The sequence below is a fragment of the Aquila chrysaetos genome, chromosome 9 (assembly GCF_900496995.4).
Source record: "Aquila chrysaetos chrysaetos chromosome 9, bAquChr1.4, whole genome shotgun sequence".
Lineage (NCBI taxonomy): Eukaryota > Metazoa > Chordata > Aves > Accipitriformes > Accipitridae > Aquila > Aquila chrysaetos.
The window spans coordinates 31677972-31695340 of NC_044012.1; the positions used below are offsets into that span (position 1 = coordinate 31677972).

The 17369-nt window shown below is 40.5% G+C and overlaps 1 protein-coding gene across 16 annotated transcripts in view; it reads left to right on the forward strand.

Annotated features, from left to right (window-relative positions):
• The window catches only part of KDM2B (lysine demethylase 2B), a 127483-nt gene that overhangs the window by 48380 nt on the left and 61734 nt on the right, over positions 1 to 17369 (forward strand). For 14 of the 16 annotated variants that reach the window (XM_030024213.1, XM_030024214.2, XM_041125709.1 and 11 more), the window contains 3 exons: positions 1750 to 1843; positions 2744 to 2897; positions 14397 to 14512. In XM_030024213.1, the coding sequence (XP_029880073.1) occupies positions 1750 to 1843; positions 2744 to 2897; positions 14397 to 14512 (364 nt within the window). Of the gene's footprint in view, positions 1 to 952; positions 972 to 1228; positions 1317 to 1749; positions 1844 to 2743; positions 2898 to 14396; positions 14513 to 17369 lie in introns of those variants that run through there. The other 2 variants (XM_030024223.2, XM_030024221.2) reach the window with 2 other exon arrangements.

Below are 17369 nucleotides of genomic sequence, written 5' to 3' on the forward strand. Positions count from 1 at the left end.
ATGCTTAGGCCATTTATGCTCTTTCAGAATACTTGTTGGTAGGTAGCGCTGTCTTAGAAAATTTTTGTTAGCGTGATGTATTTTACATCTGACCTTTTGGAAACTGAAAACGATTCCAAAAGGGTTTGAATTTTTTACTTTAAAACAGCGTGAACCTCTAATACTCAACACTGCCCACAAACTTAGAATTTCCATCTTGTTTTTTTGTTTTGTGAGCAATTATTCAATCTGTGACTTTTTGCAGTTTGGCAGGAAGAAAGGCAACTTCCTTTCTGGGCTTCTTTTATTGTTTTTAAATTCTATCTGACTTGTAATCAACAACATCTTGGTAGAGAAAACATAAAAGGAGAAATTAAAAAAAAAAAGTGTTTGGGAGGGTAGGACTCATATTTTGAAATGGAGCATATTGAGAGTCTAGACAGCTTCTTGGCTAGCTGTGATTTTTGAAGCATCTGAAATACCCCAGGGGCAGAAAAAGCTCTCTTCCTGCTTCTGAAGGATTAAAAAAAAAAAAGAAAAAAATTCCAGAGTGGGCAAGAGGAGAGACGTGTAATTGCACAAGGAGAGGTTTTAATTGTGAGATGAAGGCACAGGACCTTTTTTGAAGCCCACAAATTGACTGTCTTCATGACAGCATTGCGTATCATTCTGTCAACTCCGGCTCGGGATGTGGTTGCTAGGCAGCGGGCTCTTATGTACCTATAGTCTCTCTGATTTGCCAGCCTTCTGCAGACACATGGTAAGGTCCTTTCCAGCCTATCATCTAGAGGGACTTTTGCACGCCGTCTGCATACTGCTGAGATTCTCTCTACCTGAATGTGATGAGAAAAAGACACAGTTAAATGAAACCTTTTTTCTTTTTTTTTATAAATCCCGTTCTGGTACTGTTTCCATAACCCCCCTCCCAAAAAAAAAAAAAAAAAAAAAAAAAAAAAAAAGCCATGAAACGGAGACCGGAACAAGGAAAAGAGGTTAGTGGGTTAAGTGGTGTGTGTTTCCTGCATTTGCAAAGGTGCCTATAGCGAGAAGGGTGTCTGTAATTCGGCCATTAGTTACAGATGGTGGCTGGAGACTCGAGATTCATGCAGCGAGATGAGAGCTCTTGCATCTCTTTCCAGTGATGCCGACTTTAAACTGCTTTGAAAACCTGAATCAAGACGGCATAAAAAATAGTGGATTTGATACTTAGCAATGCTGCCAGCTGGTTCCTTTATGTATTTTGATGCAGAAATGCCTAGAAATGTGAACAAAAAGGAGTTAATTTGCCAAATGATGTTTCTGTCCCCCAGTCCTTGCAAAAATGGCATTAGTGGCAAGTAGGTAAAGAACATTCAAGAGGATTTCTAAGCAAATTAGATTTTTCAAAACTTTGCTCTTTGAAGCAATTTGTGTACAACTTCTGGTGAAGGTTATATCTCTCGGGCAGCAGAGGAGAGCATGAAACAGATCACCCCAGGGATTGGCAGTGGCATCAGAAATATTTCTGAACAGCGTAACTTGTAATGTTTTTCTATTCCTTAACTCTGAAAGCTTTCGCTGCACTTGTATGAATAGCAAACTCAAATATGGAGATATGAATTTTTCAGCAGAAACCTAGTTATAGTTACTTCATGAGACAAATCCCGGTATTATAAATGCAGAAACTTAATTGGTGGAAACAGTATCGCACATGCAGTTAACCTCTGCAAATTAAGATGTGAAAAATACCCTTTCAGACTGATTCATTTTTGTCCTTCACTCTGCTTACAGGTACTGTTTGATGAGCGTGAAAGGATGCTTCACTGATTTTCATATTGATTTTGGTGGCACTTCAGTGTGGTATCACGTTTTCCGTGGGGGGAAGGTAGGTGAACCTTGTTTGATATTTGGTTTTATTCCTCTGTGTCTCTTATGGAGGGGAGGGGTTGCTTTCTTTTATTTTTCCTTTTTTTTGTCTTTTTTGGGAGGAGGGGGAGCTAGTCAGTGATCAGTCTATTTCAGCTAGCTTTGTCCATGCACTTGGAGTTTGCTTAACTAGAAGGACACCTTTACGAAACAAACGAGTGATTTATTTTGAAATATCAAATGTGTTACTTGCTGGTGGTGGTGCTTTTAGGTTTGCTATTGCTGAATGGTTTAGAAGTGTCTTGCAGCGAGTATGTGGCTGTGTATACCCTTGTTGGGTCAGAGTGCCCTCACAAGTCTCCTGTAGCTAGAGCTTCCGTTTCCTTTTAGAGATTCCATGTTCCTTTAGTGTGCCCATGCACACCATGCCGGAACTGAAATATTACAGAAGCGTTAAAATATGCAGCATGTATGGCTACATTCACATCTTTACTGTTTTAGGTCGCTTTTCCCAATTCTAGTGTAGACAGCGTATGGTGGGAACTGAAATAAATACAGCAGATTGAACATCTCTGTGGTACAGATACTGTTCATCTATATAGTCCAATTAAGTTGTACTATACCAATGCACTGTTTTGAAGTGAAAGTAAACTGTGCAGGCATCTTCTGAATAAGATGTTTCATGGAAGAGAGATGACAACTGACAGTTATCTTGCCAATTCCAGCACATGGACTAATTGCTGCTGCTGTCTGCTGTGTGCCTCTGTGTACAACACCTGGAAAACATGTGTTTTATGCAGAAAGCAGGCTTGGTGTTACGTGTTTGTTTGTCTAACGCATGATAACCTTGTTGGAATCTCTCAGTGATTTATTTTTGTTGACTGTTGGTAATAGTTAAATGGGTTTTTTTTATTTTTAGATCTTCTGGCTGATTCCGCCTACTCTTCAGAATCTAGAACTTTATGAAGAATGGGTTCTCTCAGGAAAGCAAAGTGATATCTTTCTGGGAGACAGGGTGGAACGATGCCAAAGAATTGAGCTGAAACAGGGCTATACGTTCTTCATTCCTTCAGGTATCCCTTGTTAACTAACTGGTTTTGGAATTGCTGGAATTGTTTTTGACTAACAGTTCTCTGTAAAACAATTCTTCACATGTAAACCCCATATTGACCTCTATTTGCTGTGGCAAAACAAAGGCTAGGGACTGAATGCACTTAATTTCCCAGATATTGACCCATCCAGACTGATGAAAAATGTACTGTGAGGAAGTGTATGCAGTAATCACTTGTGCTGTACTGGGGAAAAGGAGAGAGGACTTGGGTCTCTGGAGCTGTCAGTCCACCACTTCTTATCAGAGTCATACTTTTACTATTGTTAGCTTTCTTGGAAAAATATTTTTCTGTTTTTGTGATCTCTTCCAGCAGGTTTCACCTACTTTCAGTTACTTTCAGTAACCTACTTCTTTGTCTCTGTCTCTGGCCAGAGGTTGGTCTCAATTCCCTGATGGAGCTCAGTGGAAATTCCAGTACATGGAAGTGCAGGTGCTGTGCTCTCTCAGGGTTGCTTCTTGGGGAAACAACTTTATTTTATTGTCATAACTCCAGAATTTCTGCTGATGGAGATTGTGCTGAATCTGGACATCTTCCAGTAGCCCAGGCACACTTAATTTTTACAGTACTGCCCACCTCAGTAGCTGTGTTGCATGATTCAGGCTCTTCTTGCAAAGCAACCAAATAGTTGCTGCCTTGAAGGCTGGTGGCTTCAGCCCTTTCTGCTCCTGCCTAAATTGGATTAAAGATGATGCAATCTGTAACACTCCTCATTTAAGATTATATTGGGCTTTGCTTTCTTTGACTATTATGGGACCATACATTTGTTTATAATGACATAACACATTGCCTCTGTCTGGTGGATCTTACCAGGGAAGTAAATATAGGCAGTCTTTCTACATGGCAGAAAGACAGGTTGGTAGTTTTTCAGCTCTAGAATTACTCTGTGGAGATAGGATAATTATCTTTTGATCCTGGAGACGGAGAGAATGCAGGTCGTGCGAAGACAGTGACAATGTTGTTGCCAACTAGGCAGCGTTGTTAGTGTCAGTTGAAGGCCACAGATTTGCACATTTTTAAGTATTTGGTAAGAATCAGCCTGGGAGGTGACAGGCAAAATGACTTTGAGGGTGGAGGAGTTAATCCATTAAATGAATTAGGTCTTCCCTTGAAACAGGTCAGAATGTGCTGTTACTGTTTGAACTGGGTGTTTGAGTGTGCCTGTGCTGTTTGCTTAGATCCTGTTACTGCATCTTCGTATTTATCTTCATTCCCCTGTGAACAGCCTCCTACGAATGAGACTTTTTGTATGTTAGTTTAGTCATGCTCAGCAGTTGGAATACAGCAAGTTGTGGGAGCTTGTGCAGGACACAACTGTAACATGGTGGCTGAAGTGAAGTGATTCCAAATGTGTTTTTTGACTATAGTTTCTGTTTTCATAGGAAAGCCCAAAGTACAGAAATGCCAATACCTCAGATGTTTTAGGCTCCATGCCATATTTGAGAGGCAGATATGAATAATTTCTCTGTAAGCACCTCATGGATTCAGGGTTTTTTGCTGTATTTTGTTTGGAAAACTTATTTGCAAATCTCTTATTTATGTGAAAGGGCATTATTTCTACATTTGTTTCAAGAGTATGGAAATGCCTAATTAAAGGCTATTCCAGGTCAGTGAATTGAGCATAGCTGTGTAAAACAGGTCAATTCCTATGACCTCTTTGCTCTGGTTTGTGTGTGTATCACATTAGTTAATATTTGCATGTGTTTTGTACATACTTTATAAGTGTTCATAGTGTTTAGGTTTTGATAACCGGTGCCTGTAAAACCAGTGAGTCCCATGCTTTCAATTGAGCCTGTTAAACTCTTGACCAGCCTCAACTCATCCATGAGGAATATACCTTCTAATTACAGTTCTGGTCACAGAAAGTGATACAAGAGTGATACAGCTAGTGCGCAGCTGGACTGTGAATGGAGAACATTTCAGCAAAGGATCTTTTTCATAAAATATCCTGCTCTGCTCCTGTTTTCAGGTAATTTTTGGGGGTGGTCCTAGAAATGCTATTACACTGTAGCAGTGTAAGGATGAAGTAGGTAGAGAGAACTGTAGCAAGACACATGAGGGAGTGAGATCATAGGCTTGTAGGAGATGGAAGGTTTCTCTGAGAATCTAGGATCAGCATTAGATCCAGTAAATCCCTGAAACTACAAACCATTTGGACAAGAATGGGAATTATTCTTACAGAAGGCATAATTATAGTGCTCACCAGGGCCTCAGGGTATTTTCCTCTCCATCACTGCCATCATCCTTTCAGGATTAAGGTTAAACCAGTTAATTTCTACCTGTGCTTCTAACCCTGCAAAGCACTGAGAGGCATGATCACAGCTGTGGTATCAAGGAGAAATTGAGCTAAGTATTGTCAGCATAGTGAGTTGTTATGGGACAAGGTGCATCTTGCAGCATTTTACGAGTCCCTCCTAAGTACGGGGTGGGGGGAAGTAAGCTGGGATTCTGAAGGATACTGTGTCTGGGGCCTTGTGTAGGAGCCGAGCTGTACTTCTGATGGCCCCATAGGACTTCTCCAAACAAGCAGTGCACCGTTACAAGTTCTCACCTCCCACTTCACCGGTTCCCACTGATGAGTCAAGGATGATCAACTCTGGTATAGTCTGTGGTAAAGTGATAAAATCAACTAGGAACCTGGCCTTTTCAATTAATATAATTGTCTAAACTGATGTCAGCATAATTGTTGATTGAGAAATATACCATATTGTGCCATGCTGAGGTTTATGGCCAGATGTAAATTCAAGATGTTAAAATAGTTGAAGGTTCAAAAGGGGAGGAAGCTATAGTTGCTACCAGTGTCAGTAAATGATTATTTTTTTCTGTAGAAATCTGACTGCTGTTTTCCCAGGATGGGAGAGAACTTGTCCTTATGCAGGAAGACATTACTAAAGAATGCTACGGCCCTAGGGTGTTTGCACTGTGTATGTTACCATGAGCAATGTTTAATCTTTCATATGGTTAAGTGTTCAACAGAGATGAAATTTGGTCAAGGTAATACATCTTACTCTGGTACAGTGGACAGTGGATGCTGCATGTCTGACCCACATGCCAAATAGAAGGGAAAGTCTTTATAGAGTGAGCTTCTCTTTTCAGGTATAACTGTGATGATCTGCAAGAGGAAAAGCATAATCTCAGTGCTCAGTTATTGTCTCAGTAGGGAAACAACAAATTTTTTCAGTCACAATCAAATCTAGAGCTTGTTCAGTATTATTTCCACTGTAGCTTTCTTCTGTACTCTGCGTGTGTCCAGTGACAACTGGCAGGGAGGATGTGTGAAGTGTTCGGAGTCCATTGTGGTGGTGTTGCAGAGAAGTAGTTTAGATACCTCTTGTCACTGTGCTAGGGACACACAGAACCAGTGTTTGGGCAGCATCCCTCAGATTTCTACAGCTCAGGATTACTGTAAGCACATGTTTCTGGCTTGCATGCAGCCACTTGTCTGTTACATCCTGGTTGCTCCCCTACAGCCTATTTGAAATACTGCTTACTAAGTTAACGCCAATGTATTACTCGTTTTTTTTAATATCTTCAGGGCTTCTCTTTTTACTTTAAGTATTTTTCTCCTTTTACATCACTGCATAACTTCACTGGAACCTTTTCTCCCACCTCCTCTTGCCCTTCACCTGCCACTCCAGTCTTTATGCTCTGTAAACCATCTTTTAGTTCTATCCTTGCACTTGTTTTTTCAAGTGGCGCATTGTGCATCCAATTCCCTTCTGTCTTGATTCTCTGAACACCACATTAGTTTCTCTTGTGTACTCCTAAACGTCACTGTTGTTACCTAAACCCAAGCTCAAAACTAAGCGTACACAAAATGAAAAATTAATCCTTTGTCAATCCAGTTGCTCTTTTGGGTCTTCTACTTTTGCTGAATATGTCATTTTGATGGTAAATGATGGAGCTGTGACATGGATATTTTCCTTCTCCTCCTTCCCTGTTGTCCTCTACAAACAAGATATTGCAGTAGTCTGACATATGTTAAGCTTGTTTGCTTTTTTCCTCAATTTCCTACCAGACCTCCCGTTCAAAAAAATGACCTTTTCTTTCATGCATGTGTATTTATGCTTGGTGTAGACACTTGCACTTCAAATTCAAGAGAGTTTATGCATGCAAAATTGGGACATACAGAAGCAGGCCAACTAGTAGTCTCTTGTGGAAAATTTGTCTTGCAGTATTTGTCTCTGTTAACATTGTGAAGTAAGAGTGTAATCATTATGTAGTAATCATTGCCTTGAAAAGGCAAACTTGAGCCAGTTCTGGATTGTTACTGATAATGTAGTCTCCCAGAATATGGATAAACTTGGATTTTCTTCTCTTTTTGTGAAGACCAGTTTTGCTGACCTCCAAGGAAGTTGCCACAGTTACTGCGGATACAGTTTGATTCCAGGGTTTGCAGTGTGATTGGTCTAAGAAAGTTTGCAAAAATACTGGTTTTGGTTCCTTTGGGAGGAGATGGCTAATACTACCAAGGGTTACTCTAATAATCCTCTGTTTCTTACGGTCTTTTTCTGACCCTCTGCTGCTGGTCAAAAGCAGTAGACTCATGAGCAGGTATGTTTTTGGGTTGACTCTGCATGGGTGTTCTTACTGTAGGCTTTGCAAATACGTAGCTTTAATGTGAGTACATTGAAGAGATGAGATGTTTTGATGTGTGTGAACTCATAGTTTAGAGAGCTGTGTTTGTGGGGGAGCAGAAATCCTCAAGTAGCCAGGCCATTTTGAGTGACTTTTGTCTATTTTTTAAATCTGACAGTAATGGTCTCAGAAATAGACCGCTACATGGTCCATAAAATAATGGTCCAAGAAGCCACTGTGCATTTATTATTTCTGAAAATTGAATAATGGACTGCCATTAGATACTGTAGAGCACTTCAGCAGTGCTGCTTTATTAGACATTCCTATGATCAAAACCCAGACAGGGTAACTTACTGTCAACTGGACATGGTGTTCCTTTCTGGTTCCTCTTCAAACTTCTCTCTAGTGTTGCTGCATGCTATTTTATAAGAGTTGTTTTTCACCTTGGAGTTGGCAGTGTTCCATGGAGGAGTAAGCTGTTTGTTTTATTTTGTTTTTCTTATATTCTTTACAATGCACTTTGGGGCCTTTGACATGGAAACATGCTGTTATAGTCTCTCTTAATTTCTTGAGAGCTGAAGAATGAGCCACAGTCTAACAAAATATTCTCATTGGTTTGTGGTGATTAGTACGGTAACATGAGAGTGCTCCAAAGTTCTTGTTTCCAGTCAAGTGCAGAAATAATGACTTTTCTCAGGTGAATGTTTTTGGGAAGGAAAGTGGACAGAAAGAGATGTTCTGTGCTAGACTCTAGGCAGGTATTTGCAAGGATTCGAAGTGCTTCAAATACTGTATCAGTGGTTAACAGTAGGATTCTGCCTATTACAAGTGTGCGATCTTAGGTCACCTCTGCTATGCCAGTCAGTATTTGATAAATTATTACGTAATGGGGCCAGAAGGTAGCATATAGTCTTTATATCAAGGAGAATGACAGGCTATTAAAATCTGACTGGTAAATTTTTTTGCAGGGAGTTGTGCTAGGGCTGCATAGCTGCCTGGCTATTTTTGGTTGCTGTTAGCTTTTCCCATTTTGGGAGCTTTCACTGACATTAATGTAAGCTCCATGCCTAGAACCTTTAGGGACCAAGTGGTGAAGATCAGTGGAGAGGATCAGAGAGGAGTGGTTTTTTGCCTTGCGTGTCTGTTTTCAGATAGAAGGTGACAGCATAATGTTGGATTTTTAGTTCTATTCCTCTGCAGTGCTCTACCTAATTCTTATCAAATGATGTAAGATTAAGAGTTGCTGTATGCATTACTTGTACTACCGGGGCAAAATTAGTAATTTTTTTACTTTTAAAATGTAAACGTGATGTTTCCTTGATATATTTGTTTGTGGGCGCTATTACGATGCAACGGTTCCTCTTCTGAGATGAGAGAAATAATGTTTCATTTGCTGGCAGTGCCCACTCTAAGGTTATCTCTTCAGTCACTTTTTATTTTTGAGACATATATATTTCATCTTTTCCACCTCAAGTTGCTGTAGAATTGCAGGAAAATAAGTATGCTTTCTATATCACAAAACGAAATATCTGTTCAGTTACTAATGGAAACAAATGCACCGTTGTTTTGGCTTGGAGCTTGTAGTCTGTTTGCCCCATAACTTTATAAGTTAATATTCTTTTTTATTGTTCTCAGATGGATGATTGCATCCTTGAAGGTACAGTAAGAATTTGCAGGCCCCTGAAATCTTCTAACAAGTTTGCAATGTTTAATAATACTTGTTTTATAAAATTCAAAAGATAATGAGATTATATCTTTCTTTTAACTGTTCAGAAAAGCTTTTGTTACTCTTAATTTTACCTTCTTGATTTACTAGAGATGATAACATCTAAATATTCAAGTGTATCTTAGGAGTGGTGGAATAATTTGTAACTGTAAATCAGCTGAGAGTATTTCTGAGCCTCCTGACTAGAATTCCTGCTCAATATTGGCTTGGCTTCATAAACTACAATTGTTTTGGGAAGGAAAAAAATACTCATTAGTCACCAAGAACTGAAATAAAAAAGATCAACTTCAGAAAAACTATAAGTGGACGGTCTTCTTGTTGAGGCTTGAAATGAGGGTTGTGAACAGTGACTATACAGTGTCTGTACTCTCAAAGCCATCTATTCCCATTTAGCTCAGCTCGTTGCTGGCATGCCTGGTGTGTGTTCTGAAGTACCCTGCTCACAGGGCACGACTGTGCAGTGGCCGTGCAGGAGCCGCTCTGCCGCACTGAGAGCGAGCTCCAGCTGCGAGCTGTCAGACCAGCCTGCGAAGGAAGGACGGGCTGGTTCCACGTTCACTCAGTCGTTACCACTATCAACACAGGCTGGTTTGAAACTGGTCACCCATGAGGAAGAGCTTTCTAATTCATGACTAGACCTTGAAGCTACACAGTGTATGTCTTTCTCTCATCTATAGGATTTAGTTGCAGCCTTAGATAATGTTTAGCAGGTGCTTTTTTTTGTGTATTTCAGCGAAAAATAAACAATATCTTAATTCACTGACTTTTGACTTTTTCAGTCCTTAATCCATTTGTTCTGATATTACTCCACTGCTTTTTTTGGCATTAAGGATAAAATTAAATTTGTGGCATTTTATTCTGTGTTGCTTTCCTTTTTCTGAGAATATTGCAGTTTTTGAGAGTATTACCAAGGGGAGGGATGTTATCTCCTGTCTTGCACTAACCCATGAAACATGTAGGGTTGTGCAGTAGTACCAGGGTGTATGTAAACAGTAGAAAGCAGTCACTGAAGAGAGAATTAATGACACTCGCTTCAGAGGTGTCTGTATTGGAGGCTGTGGCAAGTTTTTGCTGTGAAAGCTGAATGATGCAGACATACATGAGCAGACATGACAAGCTGTCCAGCATAGAGTGAGTTGATCGTACACTTCAACAGACCTGTCAATTCATCTGGCAAAAACTTACAGCATAGCTGAAGGTGAGACAGGCGGGATGCATTGGTGTGGATGATACTAAAGGAATCCTCTTGGCCGTCCTTTTTGTCTTACGCATACGTGCAGCTTGCTCCTATTCTGGAGGTCTGTCTTCCTCTTGAAAAACCTTTGTAATTGGGAAGCTTAGAAGATGGGTGTTCTTGTTTGCAAATGGTCACAATGAACATTCATCTTCCTCAGTTTATTTCTGAGTCGTGCTTGTATCTAAGCTGTGGGAATGAATTGAATGTGCGATCCAAGCTTATCTGTTCTCAGAGCTCATTTCCACAATATATTACCCTCATGGAAACTGTTTCCTGTTTTCTGCTCATCTCTGTTTCCTCCTACTTCTACTTTTCTGGTGCTGGCCTCTTCAGTTTTTCTCCATACACAGCCTTGTTAATATTGGAATAGGAGTTTTTTTTCTCTTCTTCTTCTTTTTAACATCTGTGCCGATCTTCCTATGGTTTTCTATCTTTTCAATTCTCCATCTTTTTTGCCTTATCTTGCCTGTAGTGTCCTACGTCTCTGGAATATCTCTTGGTGCTTGTGTCTCTGCAGTTTCAATATTGCACGTATGTTCCTCAGGCAAGTCAAAACTATTTTGGGATGCAGTATAACTGAAAAATGCTGTAGAGCTGAGTGGCCAAAATCTATTTTATGATCCGGTGACTCCTCTGACAGGGATGCGTCCTGTAGCTGGCAGAGGGACTGTGAGCTGGATCCTGCATGTGGGAGCACATGAACTGCTGGAGATCTAGGGATTCCCTGGGACTTAGCTGTGTGCCTAGCTCAATGCTGTTCAACAGTGAAGGGATGGTACCCACAGGCATCGTTCTTACCCATCTCTGAGCTATGCCTGGAAATCATCCTACACCCTCCTTTGGCTAGGGGTAGGAACTTTACTTCCAAGGACTTTACAGTTAATTACTTTTCTGTTTGTTGCTTGGTCTCTGGTTTATTTTTAATTTTATTTTCCCAACCCTGATGGATTTTAGTGCTTCGTTATTACAGGGTTTTGTCATTGAGAACTGTCATAAAAAGCAGTATTTTCAGTCTTGTTATTAGAAATACATTCATCTTGAAGGACCTAGTGTTTAGTTAGTTCAGAAGTTAGGAGTTGAAGGTACTAATTGTAAGATGAATTTAGACCTGGATTATAAATGTAAGTAGGGAATTAAATGCATTATCTGCAGAACCAGAGGTTGTCTCAGATACTTTAAGGAAGACTTCGAATTTGCACCTCTACCTGCTCTTCATCAATACAGGATTGAATCTATATTCATGTTTGTTTATCTTTCTCTTGAGGGTTTGTCATGTCTGGGACATCATTTGTTGGAGCATTGGCTCAAGCCAGTGATAGATCCTTTCACATTTCTCCCCAAAATATTGAGACTACTACCGAGGAAGTCTAGCAGTTATTAACATAAAGACCCTTGGCATCTAGTGGGAGCAGAGTCAAGAGGCCAGGGAAGGTCTGATGAGAATGAAACCCAAAGAGCAAGAAGCAATGAAACCAACTGCAATCCAGTGTGAAATTTTCACTGAGGAAATATAATTTGTAGGAGGAGGCTACTGTGTGGTTGTAGTAAAAGCATACACTTGAGGAACAAGTGCATTGATGGGATTTAATTTTATTTCTTGTAAGATGAAGGATATCTCCTTTCTACCTTTCCTATAGGACTAGAAAGCCAGGTTTCAGCTCAGTTACTCCTTTTACTTAAGTTGTAAATATTTGATAACAAATTGTATTTAGAATGCTGTTGATCATTCCACTAAAATAACTTGTTGCATCTGCCAGCTCCAGTATGTTTATACATTGACTGATCTGTGCTGGGAGAATTGCAGTGGGAAGTAGCAGTGAGGACTCTTCAATGTTCTGCTGATGTTTGGCTGTTTCTGACCTGTCTTCTGCTACCACTCAGTTGTGTGGCCATGGATAAGTCATTTCACTTTTTTGAGCTTCAGTTTGTTCATCTCTGAAACTGACAATTAAGGTGAATTGTTACGCAAATTGACCCTGTGTTTCAGCACCTATCCAATAAGTTGGCTTTGGGGACCCACCAACAGGTTTGCTTCAGCACATGGTTTCTGTTCTTTCCGCCAACCGCATAAATCTTTGATTACCTAGTGGAAGCAGCAGCCCCAACTTCCTTGACCTTGGATCTTTTTTCCTTCCCAAAGACTAGGATTGGGAAGATCATTTATTTTCCCAGTAGTTTACTCTTAGTACAGACTGATGTATTTCATGTGAGGTGGTGAACTACTTCAACTGTGAAGAGTTTTTGTAGTGTTGATGTATGTAGTTGCTGCGCTATCGTTACATGAAAAAAAATTCCTCTCTAGTTGGTTGTTCTTGATTTGGAAGTAGTAAACAGACTGGATCATTGTGAGCTGCTCTGTAACTGAAATTACACTAACTGGAGCAGGAGAGATTCAATAATACCAAGAGCTGCCAGAGCTATGAGCCACTTGCTTTTTTATATGTGTCACATTTATCATATGGAATTAGACCTGTAAATTGACTGAACACTGGAACAGGTTGCCCAGAGGGGTTTGTGGAGTCTCCATCCTAGGAGATACTGAAAAGCTACCTGGACATAGTTCTGGGCAGCTGGGTCTAGGTGGTCCTGCTTGAGCAGGGGAGTTGGACCTTCAGAGGTCTCTTCCAATCTCAACCATTCTGTGATTCTGAAATTCAGAAGAATGTATCCAGAGTGATGAGCTTGTGTTTCTAGGGAGAAAATTCTAGTGCTGATTTCTTTTCCTTCCTGTCTCTCTCCTACCAATATGCCCTTAAATGAAAGCCCCAGTTCTGCTATCTGCTGTGGCTCAAGGACTTCTCAGATACAGCTTTGCAGGCATTTGCCATCTAAAGATTGTTGCGTAGGAGAGCTTTTGTGGCTGCTAGCTGGAGAACCCTTTAGGCTGAAGGGCATTTTCCTGCTCCCTCACTGATCTTGAAGTGAAGGAAAGCTGCCACAGCTTTAATGGAAAGTACTGCACAGTTAGGAGAAAATTGACTGCCCCCTATGTTGCTTTGCTGTCTGCTGGTTTATAAATTGTAATGCTTTTCATTAAAAAAGACGAAAAAAAAAAAAGTGTCAGGTCTCTGTGGGTTCCAGATCATTAGCAAGATCAATTCCTTTTTCACTGCAGAGATCAGAGGCTACAGTCTTGCATAGCCAGTCCTTCAGCTGCTGACATACCAAGCAAACAATGCAGAAGCAGAAGAGCTGGTGTGTGGCTGCCTGAATTGCTACGTCTGAATTTTCTTTGTGATAGAAAATTCTTCCCTTGCTTTGGAGCCTGTGAAACGAATTCAGTTCCTTGCAGGATTGGGTCAGAACAGTCTCATCAGCTCCAGTACTGGAAATGTTAAATCCCCTAACTTAGGGCTTGCAGCGATGAAGATTTTTTTGGTAGTTTCAGGAAGCTGATAATAGAATATGAAACTTTCACCTCTGAAGGAGGGCTGGTAATAATTTGAAATTGTTGACATCTGAAGATGTATGCTCTGGTGCTGGTGTGAAGAAAGTTTGATGTGACTCAGTCCAGTTCCACAGCCCTAGCCCACACCACTGCTAACATGATTTGCAACCCTGCTGGAGGTGCCAGTAGATACATCGGAGAGCCAAGTGTACCGAACAGACTGAATTTACTTCTTAGTCATGGATGTGGTTGAGTCACAAGCTTGCGCGTTCTCAGTAAATACTGTAACTGTTCTGTGAATAAATAGAAGAACCCAGTTTACAGAGGGTTGTAAGGCTGTACATTGTAAGATGCCATTCTCCTGCTATGACTAGTGTTAAAGTGTGGCTACGAGCATACCATTTAACATTTCACTGCTTTAACCTCTTATCCCCTGCAGAATGGGGTTCATGGGGTTGTTAAAATTTGATGATAAATTGCTCTGTAATACTACATAGCATGAGGCATTCTCAGTTCTTTGCTTTCCCTCTCTAGGGTGGATACACGCAGTTTATACTCCAGTAGATTCTCTGGTGTTTGGTGGAAATATCCTGCATAGCTTTAATGTTCCCATGCAGCTTCGCATCTATGAAATTGAGGACAGAACAAGGGTAAGGATACTTGATTCTCTTTTTAACTGAACAGTTATTTGTGACTATGATCTCTCATAGTCTCTTCCTCGTATTCCCTTCTGACAAACAAGAACTGATGGGATCTCCGTGTCAGAGTCATTGAAACAAGAGGTAAACGTGAAGTAAAGAGACTTTAAAATGTTAGCTATTTTTAGTGGGATTTACTCATCTGTTTTTCCCTACTTCCCACAGACGTGTCCCTTCTGTGTCTTTTGTCTGTCTGTCAAACTTTCGTAAAACACCTTCCCTTTTGTACAAAAACATATTGCGCTTTACAGACCTTTGTACTGGTACTTCTGGTAACCCCCTGCTTATCATCTCTGTGTGCACACCTGGAATGGATACCTGAGCCTGGAGAACTAATGGGACTAGGATGGTTCTACTATCTACTGAATTGACAAAGCTGCACAGAAGTTGCGTATGAAACGACGTCTTCTATACTTTGCAGGATTTTCTTCTACAATGACTCGATACTGTGCAGGAATTCTTGGAACAAAATTAATCTGGGGTGGGACATTAATCTGAACATTGTGATGTTCATCTGGCTGTAGCATCTACCTAATGGAAAGAGTATTACATCTTGGAGGAGGTTACTGTGCGGCCTCTTTGTTGGGAGCGAAAATTTTATCCTTGATTAATAAACAGGACACCTAGTCGTCATATACTTTACAGTTTCATAAAGTAGCAGAATCTGAAGGAAGTGCTATTGGTTTAGTCGGCTATTAAATAAGCTATGCAAGGAAATTGTAGCATTCTGATGCAAAAGTGGACTAGTGGTATGTGCAAATTCAGATGGGGACTTTTTTTGTGGCTGACTGTTTTGGAGGCATTGCACTGAGGCAGTGCTGGTAAATCACTGGCATGGTTGCCAGCTGTGGTGGTAATGGAGACTTGGACTGGCAAAATGGCAGAAAGTTGCAATTCTTCTTCGCTAAAAGGTCTTAAAATGGTATGTCTTGGACATCAGTACAGTTCACTGTTGGTCACCTCTACAAGAGGGCACAATTCTGACTCCAAGTGGGCTTTTACCCCAGATTGCTTTCTTTGCAGTGAGAGTACGTAGGCCTGAAGCAATATGTATTGTTTTGAAGTACATCTCTGATTGTGTGAGAGGACGGGTGTCCTCCCTCCAGCCTCCCTTACTTCACAGGGGGTACAAGGCCTGGTAATCTTCACATTGCAGAACAGTGGTGGGAGCAGTTGGTTTCCTGGAGTGATTTTAATGAAGAGAAGGAATATTAAGCAGAAAAATGAATTCTTAGTGGAAGAGAGATGAAGACAAAAGCTGAAATTCAGGGGAATTGGAACAGAGGGAATGTAGCTGAGAGCAGAAGTAGAGACCAGAGTGGAGTTCAGCCTGGCTTTGAATAGGTGTCCCAAGGCAAGAATGTCAAGTGTCTTAAGAAAGCGTAAAGGGACTTAGACAGGAAAGAGTTATGATGGCAGAAGCAGGAAAGGGCTCACTGTGGCTAGACAGAGGTGCTATGCACAGGAAGGTTTTCAGAGTGACTGTAAATAAGAACCAGCAGTATATGCTGCATATGTATGCTGCAGGTGCATAATGGGAGGGTGTGTTGTTGCCAGGAAGGATGCTAGCACAGGCAACTGGCATGGAGAATGGAGAAGAGGAGACTGGGAGGAAGGATTGATGCCAGAAACAAGTTATTTCTATTGATGTCTATGGGGAAGATGGGAAGGAAATGCTCTTTTTCCTGAAGTTGTATAAAAGGTGACATTTTGTTCCCAGAGGACTTGAGCAACCCAAGATCACACACCTTGGGTTGTAACTGCTCAGTAGTGCTTCATGTCAGGCCCTTCTCTTTGGCAAGCTGGGTGCAGCTTTGATCTCCTAAGCTTTTATACCAGGAGGCAGAATTCCCCGTAACAGTCAAATATTTTGGTAACTCTTAGGAATTTACCAGCCAATTACACTGAAATGCCTTTTAAAAGTCACTAGCACCCTGATCCTGTGGGGAGGTTTTGGGAGTTGATATCTGCCTCTTTGAAAATGTCCTGTCACCGTTTTTTGGAAAAGGATCCTGCAGCATTTGGAAGTCCCAGATCAGACCTTTAGTCTTCTCAGTGTTAGTTTAGATTTTCTTCAAAGTCTGTGTAGTTCTTTATCATTTTCCCTCCAAAAATAAAGTGCTTTAAAAAAGACTAATGAAAGCCAACAGCCCAGAATTTCCATGACTTCACAGAAACAATTTCAGCGGTTGCATGTTGCTGTTCACAAAGCTGTGTGAACAGTCGAAGAATAGCAAGAATTTCTAGACAGAAACAAAATATAAGCTGTGCAACTAAGGCATACGGAAGTTTGATAAAAGGCAGGAAAATCAATAATGCTATTTAGAAATAATAACACCACTACCACCATCCCCCAACCTAAAAATATCATGCAGGAATCTTGAAGAGGTAAATGTTTTCAAAATAGGATTCTAGTGTGTACTACTTGACAAAATTTGATGGGCAAAGCAAATAATTGCTTTGTTCAAATAGTTCTATTCATACACTGGCTAGTATAGCAGACTCGGTACAGTATGTAGTTCACACAAATTTGCCAGTGTGAACATACAGCAAATGAGTTTCTCATCAGTATTGATCTTTCCATTGTGTATAGCACAGAAGTAAATTACATGATGTGATTGACGAAGTAATTTGCCACACTCAAATCAAAGTGTAATACAGGTGTGTTTCCCCTCTTCATTTTGCACAGAGCAATTTTATGGAGGTTTCACTGTGTTTAAACCTGCTATATAATGCTTAATCATCTTTGATTGCTGATATTCAAAGTCATTTTTATGCTAGGTGTAGTTGTTATTGTCTTAGCAGCTAA